Source organism: Pteropus alecto, unplaced genomic scaffold, assembly GCF_000325575.1.
Source record: "Pteropus alecto unplaced genomic scaffold, ASM32557v1 scaffold224, whole genome shotgun sequence".
Lineage (NCBI taxonomy): Eukaryota > Metazoa > Chordata > Mammalia > Chiroptera > Pteropodidae > Pteropus > Pteropus alecto.
The window spans coordinates 521,564-531,728 of record NW_006436289.1 but is presented as its reverse complement, the minus strand read 5'-3'; the positions used below and the strand labels follow the sequence as shown (position 1 = coordinate 531,728).

Below are 10,165 nucleotides of genomic sequence, written 5' to 3'. Positions count from 1 at the left end.
CCAAAGTCCTAGAACAGTGCTGGGAATGAGAAATGACTGTCTACCTGGGTTTTCCCAGCCCCGGTGGGGGGCCCAAGAAGAAGCAGTATCCATTTCTTCATGCCCTGGTGATAGCACTCGAATACAGCAACAGCTGTTGCTCCCTTTGTCTTTGATTTGCCTGCTAGTCCACATGAAGATTCACTTCCCTGAGCATCTCAAAGGGGCCAATTCATTTGGTCCTTTGAGGCCAGGAACTTACCACTGGATGCCAGAGTGGTACAGTTCCCACGAGCCCCTCAGAGTTCTTGGGGTGACTGATGCTAGCTCCTCACCTCCAGAAAATTTTAAAGAATCTTTAAAAATACATCTACTTCTATTTCTTTAATATAAAAATAAAATGAAATGAAATCCACCCCCCAGAAGCCTGTGACCAAACAAGAGCAGTGAGCCCTGTTCACAGTTGTCAGCGTGGACGGCCACAGGGCAGCCACCTCTCCACGTCCATGGCACCAGCAAGAGGTCTGAGAGAATAGGATGCTTGTGATGCCAACAGGAACATCCTCCTGCTGGGGACAGCCTAGGTACTCCAACAAAACCTGTTACCATCCCTGGACAGCAAGTGGTGTCACAGACAGTGGAGGTGGCGGTAACAAAGGTATCTGGTGGCTTTTAGCTCAGATGATGTTGCAAATGGCCCAGTCCCTTTGGCCACTCTTTGCAGCAGTCAGTGCTGTGAGGCGGAGCAGGACAGCTGCTTAAGATTTCCGGAAGCGCACCTCATTCTGAGGAAGAAACGGGAGAACAGGGTGAGGGTGGGCCGGGTGGGCCCAGAATACAGATGCAAAGGTGGGGTTCAGAGGCTAAAATTCAACCCTCCTGTCACCTGGCACCGCCCCTCAGAGAGGAGAGTGATACTGGGGCTAGCACCCAGCCTAAGCCCACCCCTTTTCAACCCTTTGAGCTCTGTTCTGCAGAAGGAAGAGGAAGGATATAAACACAGGAAGCTGGAAGCCTGATGCTCGACTCCTGTCCTGTCCCAATCTTTTGCACTTTGCGAATACCTCTGAACACAAGAATGTGAGGGAACCTTTGCCAAGACCTCGGGGAAAGCCTGGGTCCTCTTCTAGGCACCTCACTTTCGGGGTTCCCTACTTGCTCAGTCAGTGTCCCATATAGGCTCTCACCTCCATCTTGCTGTATATCCAGGGCAGGAGTTCTGTCACTTTGGTGTACACGCCGGGTTTGTTTCTCTGGCCACAGCCTGTGCCCCAGCTGGTGACTCCTGCCAGGTACCAGCGCTTGTTCTGCTCGCAGACCAGGGGCCCCCCACTGTCTCCCTATAGGAGAAAACATGCACATCAGCAGGGTGGGAGAGGTGGTCCTCGAGCAGGAAATGGTGGGCACACGATTCCCACTCCAGCCCCAACACCTCGGCTCTCCCTCACTCCCCAGTGTTCCAGAGCCTGAGCCCCACTCAGAAGCAGCCCCACCTGGCAGGAGTCTCTGCCTCCCTGAAGGTCTCCAGCACACATCATCCTTGGGGTAAGGTAACTGTCATAGACCAAGTAGCCATTGCACTTCCTGAAGTCGATGAGGTTGACCTGCACCTCCCGGAGGAAGGGGGATGTCTTCTCTTCAATGAAGTGGGAGAGGAGAGAGAGGATGGGAAGGGATTAAGACTCCGAATAACTTTGTGGCCTTCTAGCTGTCCGCCCAGACTCAGCATTCCCATGGTTGGCCACCCAGGACATATGGGCACACACACCCTTGCACCAGACACAACTCACTACATATAATAAAGACATATGTGTACATGGACAAACTCAGCCTATCAGGCTACCTTGCATATTGCACAATGCTTTTCTGTATTCCAAGAATCATCCAATATATATCACTTAATTTGTTTTTAGTAACTAGGTGTCCTAAAGAGGTGGAATTCATCCATTTACAGATGAAGTTCAGGGCTGCAGAAGTGACTTGCTCACAGTCACACAGCTAGTCAGTTATGGAGCCAAGAACAGAAAAAGCTGCTCCCTGGCCAGTCACCACTTCATCGCACTGACCAGAGGAACATGGCCTGAGTCTCACAGCCGGTCAGCTAGGCTGTGGCACTCTCCTGCCACATACAAACAATCTTTTAGAACCAATATCAGACAAGACCACTCTGTGACCGTGATGAACTGAGGCAAAACAAAACCAGTTTATAATCCAGTTAAGCATAGATGAAAACAAGGTAGGTCACTGTGCAAATCCCAATATCAAAAACCCCCTCCCAGCCAATAGGAACAGCTGCTGTTTCTTTATCGCATACAGCTTTAGACCTAGTCTATTCAAAACTTCTAGATCAGATTATTTAGAGACCCAATCATGGAATTTTCCTGCTTCCTGAAAGCATCCAATCTAAAGACAGGCTCCACTTTGAACCTTCCAAACCATCTACATCCTATGCAGGTTTCTCTCTAACAACCCTTTTCAAAATGTGCCATAGTTCTCCATGGTGTGTGTTCCCCCTCAGCACAATGAGCAATGAACCCAACTTGCTCAACTATAGAGGTTTTCCTGGTGGTCTTGGCAGGAAGGCATTGTCACAGTGACTGCTTTGACATATACGCAAGTGTGTATATACACACATTCACACCCAAGCCCTCATCTAGATAGGCCCCCACCTATCTGCCCAGACATATCACCCCTGCACACTCACACAAACACACAAGAATACAGGCACATGCATGTGTGTACACACAGTTGAACATCTCTTCCTCTCACCATCTGTCTCCCTGGTCTTGCCAAAGCCTGTGATCCAGCAGGTCTCATTGAGGTTGAAGGTCTGTCCATGCATAGGAAGGCAGGCAGGGTGGATATGAGCTGCAACAAGACCTCAAGACATCAGTGAAGGGACAAGATTAAAGATTTTGGTGGCGGTGGTGGAGGGGTAGGAGCACAAGTGTCCTAGGAGAACGTCTTTGCTCCAGAGTAGTTCTGAATAATTTCCCAGGGCCTCGGACTGACCAAACTCTTTATCTTGACCCTTCAGCCTTCAAGGGACTGTCAGAGTTCCCCCAAATATTCTGATTTCAGTGGGTGCCGTGTGGAAGGATGTACAGGGTGGAAGCTCCCTGTACCAATTGTTACTGTGTGACTGAGGGTCTCTTCCCACTGAGAGTGACTATCTTGGCAAAGCCTATGCCCTGCCTATCTGTCAGCACAAGGAGCAGCATCAGGCTAAGTCCCAGGTATTACGGTATCTCAGTGGAGTGTCCAGCCTGGTGTGGGGAGGGCACCTGCTGGTTGGCCAAGGCCTGAGGCTCTCCCTCCAGGGTGAGACAACCTCTTCCAGCAGGAAAAGCACACCCTTAGAGGCACAGACCACAAAACTGCTGCTCACTTGCTCCCACATTCAGAAGCAATTAGAAGGTGCTGTTGTATATCACATCATAAGTTTCCCTGAGGGCTGACATCCCTAGATGACCCTGGACTGGGGCATCTATCACCAAAGTCTGATTTACAGTAAGAAAATATTAATTGATAGAATATTTGCAGTGTTCTCAATTCTTTGTTTTCTTCACTGTAGCTTCCTACACTTAGAATAGTACCTGATACATAGAAAGTATTCAGCAAACATTGAAAGAAAGGAGAAAGGAGGAAGGAGGGAGAACGAATGGTAAATTCTCCTATAAATTGGGCTTTAATTGCTGGTATCTAACACACTTGTCTGCTAGCAAGTAAATAAACAAAAAATAAACGAAGGGATAGCATCAATTATTAACAAAAATTGGAAAACATGATTTCTTAAAATATTCTATGCTCATTTTTGAGACATAGTCTTGAAAATAATGTAACTGTTATATATCCCACTCACTTTTATGGGTGAATTAAATTTATCAGTGAGTTTTCACAAGTTTTGTCAGATAGTACTGTGACTCTCAAGTGCTCAACCTGCCATATTAGTGTAAGAAAATCTGCCCTAATTTCTAAACCAAAAATCAAGACACATGGTCTGAGCACAGGACTACATAAATCTGAGCTTTGATTCTTAGACTAGAGGTCTGCTTCCTGCCTGAGGGCCTGTCAGAATCTAGAGAGGGACTGCCATAGTTTGAAGAGCATATGCAATATCATAATAGCTTTCATGTGGCTTTTTCATTTGGTTATTAAAACTATTTAATTTGATTTGGAAACCCAAATAATATTAAAGAGGTAGGGATGGTAGGAGGTGACATCAGGATAGTTAGCCAAACGGAGTCTGGGTTTTACAAGGTTGGGAAGGCCTGTTCTGGTCCTGCAGACTGACTGCCCCCTTTCATGTGTGTGTAAGGGGCAAGGCAGGACCACCAGGGCATCCCTTACCTTATACTCTGAGACTCCACAGACAAGGCTGGAGGGAGCAGGAGGAGGACAGAGATCTTGCCCATTGGTAGGCGTGGTCCTGGGACAGCCCTGCCCAACCAAGCTCTGCCAAGGTTTCCTCCCCCTCACACCACTCTGAGAGCTAACTACTGACTCACTGACACCACCTCCATAATTAATGTGCCAGGAAAGACCAGCTCATAGGTTCAGAGCACAAGAAAGGCTGGACTAACCAGAGAGCCTTCTAAGGCTTCCAGAAATCCCAGTATACCTTAGCCGAGCTTCCCCAGAGGAGCCTCCCAGCCTGCCAAGACTGATTACATGTCCCCATCTGTGCCTCCTATAGATTGGGCTTTAAGCACTGGTATCACTGCTCCCTTCAACATCATATCATTGGCCTCTATTTGCTGTCTTTGTGTGTGTCACCCATTATATTCTATTTGCAATGCAACTACAGAGCCCACTAAAAAGTGAACACTTAGTATTTGATAAGTTAACAAATAAGTGAATAAATTAATGAATAAAGACTTCTTTGGTCTTCTCCTGAGCATATTTCCTTCGTGTAGCTTCATCTGGTCCTCCAACCTCATGGCAATTGGTGTTTTAATGTGTACACATTTTGTGTTTGCAATTGCAGTGTTAGTAACTTGCCAGCTGAGAGCTGAGTGGGAAGAGCATTGTTTGGGAGTTAGACCAACCTGGATCCAGTCCTGCACCTGCCATTTATTACTCTGTGGCCTCTGGTAATTATCTCTCTCTAAAGTTCCATTTCCTTATATATAAACTGAAGCTAATAATAGTACCTGCTCCACAGGATTGGTTGTAAAGAGTAAATGAAATCAGATGTGATATGCCTACTGCAGTGTCTGGCCCCTGTTAAGTGCTCAGTAAATACCAGTAAAACAATTTGATCTACTTATATTGATGATATTGTATCCAAGCCCTGGCTCTGTCACCAATTTGCAATGTAAGATGTGTCTTTTGGGACCTCAGGGCCTCAGTTTTCCCAATTGTAAAATAGAGATGTTCCATTAAGTGAACTCTGAGTCTGACTTCTACCATGCTGAAGCTCTAGGGCCCCCATAGACACTGCCAAGTGCAAGGGCTGGGCCCTAAGGGCTGCTGGGATAAGCCAGATTGGGGTCTGACAGGCATTGATTCACTCACCAGACAGAGTCAGGGGCTTGGAGAGCCTTATGAGGGCAATGTCATAGTCATCTTGCTCATCAGTGTAATTGCCATTGATGATGATCTGGGAAATAGAGGCTGCCTCAGGCAGCTGGTTCAGGTTGTTAGTACCTGCATACACCTTCCAGCCCTCCAGGATCTTCTCCCGGGTCCTACAAGAGACACAGGAGAGCATGGTCCGGTTACCCACTTGGCAGAGCCCCCTGGAAGCATCTACTGCTAAACACAGGAAGCTGCACCTCAAGTACCAGCTTGGAGGCAGGAAGATGGATGAAATGACTTCCTGAGGTAGCCCTCTATCTTAGCCCTGAAGTACAAAAAGCCATTCTTAACTGATCACTCAGCACCTTACAACAGAAAAGGAGAAGAAATGAATAGGACCTCTGTGAGCAGTCACCCCCACTGTCTCCTCTGCACACCACCAAGGATCAAATAAGGTGAGTGGACACATTTCAATAGTATCATACTCAGCAAAAACAGAGCTTTAGACAGGATGAAGCGACCCGCTAAAGACTCATTACTGGGTAAGCCTGCTCTCCAAAGTCTTTCCTCCCCACCAGCTCAAAGGGACAAACCTGGCTAGTGACTGTCAGAAGTTGGCTGAATTGAAGCACCCCCGTCCCCTGCAATCCTCATCCCTCAGTTCCTGAGACAGTGGTCCTGATTTCTCAGGCTCCTCTCCTGTAAGTTCCAGTTACAGGAAGCGGCAACAAACTTAAAGCCTCTTTATTTCAGCCTGTTCTTTAGGGACAGTCTGCCAAGTCCTTCTTCCTGCCTGCCTCAGTCATCACAGGGGCCATCAAACAAAGGCATTCTCTCATTCTCATTCTCATTCTGGGCCTAGTTCAGAACAAATACCCATAACTCACATTCCCAAGGCCAAATACCGACTGCAAATGGTGGCCTTAGACACACTAGTGCCTTCTGGCTAGCACCAAGCTCACTTCCAAAGAGAGATAAGTCAGCCTGCCATCAGCCCTTGAACCCCAGCAGCATTGCATCAGGCACTTACACAAAGAAGCAATGGGCAGCAGTGAGCACCCACTGGGCGTCGATCAGCGTGCCCCCACAAATGTGGGTGGTGCCGTAGTGCAGACTGACTTGCCAAGGCCACTTGCTCTCTGGGGCCAGTGCCCCTCCCACGATCCGCCCCGTCATGGCCCTCAGGCCACAGTCTGGAGAAAAGCAGAAGAGACAAACTGTGAACTCTGCTCCTCTTAGAGCCCTGCCATGCTCCCTGGGCCCAGGGCAGGTCCAGGCAGCCCGGTCCTGAGGGCATCCACCCACCGCTTTGCTCACCTAATCTGATACTGCATAACTGTTTTCTGCCAAAGCAGAGCTCCCACATGGTGGCTAGCTTTCTGGTATCATCCAGTGGGAAGTTTGACCCTAGGCAGGTTCCTCTTTCTTCCCGTTCATTCATTCGACAAATGTTTACTAAATGCCCAGTGCACTGGGCATGGTATTAGGGTTACAGTGGAAAATCTCAGGACTGATGTTAGGAGTTCAGGAAAACAGATCAGGTCTACCATGACCCTGAGTTGATAGGGACAATAAGGAGAATCTGTATCATCTCAAAACAAAAGAGAAATAAACTTCTCACAATGCACAGGTGGGTTTGTGCCCACATGGTTCCCCAATGGGTCATTTAGTGCTGTTGAGGACACTTCGTCCCAAAGGAACACTTCTAAGCCTGTTCTGGGGTGAGTCATCTCCCCAGAATCATGGAGGAGGGCAGCTCTTGTAGTTTGTTCATACATGCATCTTTTCTCTTTGAAGGAGGAGAGACTGAGGAAGTAGAGGCGGTCTGAGGGTGTGGGCACTTCATCTATAGCACCGGGTGCCTGGCCTATTCAGAGAGGCACCCTGACCTGGTCATTACTGCGAGCACAGCACTCATGGAACGATTAATGGCCTCGGCTTTGGGGGTCAGACTTGAGGTCAAATACAAGCTCCTCACCTACCAGGACATTCACAATGGAGTCCTGGAGGCTGGTTTCCAGAAAGATCAGAGAGAGAATCCCTGGCTCAAAACCCCCTATACTCCCTCACTCACCTGCTTACGGACTTACTTAAAGCAAAGTAAACATTTCAGTCTGTTTTCAATAAGTGCATAAAATGGCACCAGCCGATGAGAATTAAATGCTATCATGTTTGTGAAGAGATAGACACAGTGCTTTGCACATATAATGTGTTCAGTAAAGATTGACTCTATGTCTAGATCTCAATCTAGCTCTTTATCTATTGGTATATAAGCTTTAAGCCAGCCCAGTCCTTCTCTCCTGGTCTTTTGCTCCCTGCCCAGAATCCAGGAAACTTGAACAGCTTCCTTGTATGGGGTGCTGGACTGAGCAGCCAAGAGAAAGGGAGATGCCATGTTAGAACTACTCCAGTGCCTTACAGGAATCCTGGCCCTGAAGCAGGCCTGACGGCTAAGCCTCTCTTTCTGGTGGACCCCCTAGTGCCGGCCATCTCCCCCAGAGAGATCCCATCCGTCTGCTCTGCCCGCTGACTCCCACCCCACACAGTCCACAATCCAGGAGGAAGAGCATCTTCTTACGGGAACATTGGAGAGAGATATACCGCTGGGAAGGGCATTCTGACCTGCAGGAAGAAAGACAGAAAATGGGGGAAAAGGGTACATTGGCCACCTCTTCTAGGTAGCTTTCCCTGATTGAATCCTGCTCAGTTCCTATCCCATTTCTTTTGCACAAGGAAAATGGAGATTCTGACCTCCCTCCTGGTGGGGGCAAGCCCTTCCAGTTCTTTCTCCAGAAATAGAGATGGCTTAGTGCAAATCATCCCCACACTTCTCTTCACCCTCCCTGCCACTTTCTAGTGGCAAATTGCGTACATTGTCCAGATCCACATCCTTTGAAGTCATGACTGCATTGTTCTGGCATCTTTCCATTAAACAGGTAGCCTAACGCTCCTCTGACAGAATTCCTCAATGCTAGCTAGCCACACTGCAGGCAAAGCACCTAGCACAAAGCAGGCATCCAGGATACGGCTAATTCACTTTCCTTCCTTCCCCCACCCCTTCTCTCAGAGCCTTGTTTCTTCTCTCCTCTCCCAAGGTAAATACGGCTAGCTGGTGGAGCGCCCCCTATCAGCTTCCCCCTCAGTGGGACAGACAAGGACAGGGCTGCAATACAAAGATGACAAGTGATGGGGAAGCAAAGGAGAAGGCTGGTGCCTCCCAAATGGGCCTCCTGCCCCCAAACACAGGCACCCAGCACTCCTCTGCTGCTGTAGCTTCTCCCCACCCTAAGCCCACTCCCTGCAGTAGTGTTCAAACGCCCGACCGACCGGTGGCCCTAAAGTTTATTATTGTCTCTGGCAACCAGGTAAACTCTTAGGGACACCTGTGACCTCTAAGTGCTTTCTGTATCAAGCCCCAGAAAGAAGTCAGGAGGCAGATGGTGAATGAGTTCTGTTTGTGAGATGCTCCTGACCTTCACAATGGAGTCCTGGAGGCTGGTTCCCCAAAAGGCCAAAGGAGAGGGGCTCCCCAGTTCAAAGCCCCCTGTACCCTCTCATTCCCTTGCTTACAGTCAGCCCAGCCATACCTGTAGAGGCTTTTCTGGATGGTGGAGTTGTATTCAGAGATTGAGAAACTGCTGGCAAAATCCCTATGGGCCACCTCAGTTGTTCGATAAGCACTGCAAGAGAAGAGAGGGGAAGAAAAATGATCTTGCTTGAGAAATAGCCCATCCCCAGACCCCTAGCTGGCATCAGAGTCCCAGCCAGCCCTGCTGACAGAGGCTAGCAGCTGACAAGGCCCAACATGGTCTGACCTCATCCACATATCACCCCCCTCTGCTCCCCACTAGCCCTGTATTTCTCAAAGTATGGTCCCTACCCAGACAAATGCAAATTCTTGGGCCCTACCCAAGACCTCCTACTGTATCAGGAACTCTGGTTCTGTGTTTTAACAGATTCTCCAGGTGATGCACTGCTTGAGTTTGAGAAACACTGATCTAGCCCTTTTCAATCCAAACTGTGATTCATGGACCACCAGCAGCAGGATCACCTGGACCTCCTGAGCCAGACTCTGCATCTTAAAGATTCTCGTTAACATGAGGTTTGCACTTTAAAATTTGAGGACCTTTCATTCACTTACTGGATTTCAGTAATGTGCCCAAGAATCACCTCGAGTGTTTGCTAAGCAGGTTCTAAATCCTAATCCCAGAGATTCTGATTCTGGGTGTATTTTAACAAGTACCCCAGATCATTGTGATGTGGGTGATCCATGGATCACTATCCCCGCTGTCCGTGTGGCACTTGTGTGCCTTTCTAGAACCCGGTACATCCTTGCATGAGAGCATGCCCTTATGTGTGCTGTTCCTCCCTCTTGGGTTCCTTCAGCCTCTGCTCCTCTAAGCACAGTTAGGCACCCTCACTGTTGTGCGCCCGTAGAGCTTCACACACATCCTGTCATTACATATCACATTGTGCCATAATTATTGGTTTAAGCCTCTCTCGCCCACACCATACTAGAGGTTCTCCAGTGGCAGGGATCTTATCTTGCTCCTTTGTGTCTTGGTGCCACATATTAAAAGGTCAATGAATATTCTTTGAATAAATGACACTATGTATTGAAACTCAAGGGAGATTCAGACTTGCATAAGGGCACATAACTCAATGA

General features: G+C 48.3%; 1 protein-coding gene across 1 annotated transcript in view; it reads right to left on the bottom strand.

The window, feature by feature from the left end:
• Window positions 1–737: 737 nt before the first annotated feature.
• TMPRSS13 (transmembrane serine protease 13) overlaps window positions 738–10,165 on the bottom strand; it is a 15,108-nt gene continuing 5,680 nt past the window's right edge. The window contains exons 5-12 of the mRNA XM_006912831.1: window positions 9,087–9,179; window positions 8,078–8,121; window positions 6,530–6,692; window positions 5,497–5,669; window positions 2,749–2,847; window positions 1,473–1,615; window positions 1,167–1,319; window positions 738–764 (exon numbers count right to left, since the gene is read on the bottom strand). Of these exons, the coding sequence (XP_006912893.1) occupies window positions 738–764; window positions 1,167–1,319; window positions 1,473–1,615; window positions 2,749–2,847; window positions 5,497–5,669; window positions 6,530–6,692; window positions 8,078–8,121; window positions 9,087–9,179 (895 nt within the window). The remainder of the gene's footprint in view (window positions 765–1,166; window positions 1,320–1,472; window positions 1,616–2,748; window positions 2,848–5,496; window positions 5,670–6,529; window positions 6,693–8,077; window positions 8,122–9,086; window positions 9,180–10,165) is intronic.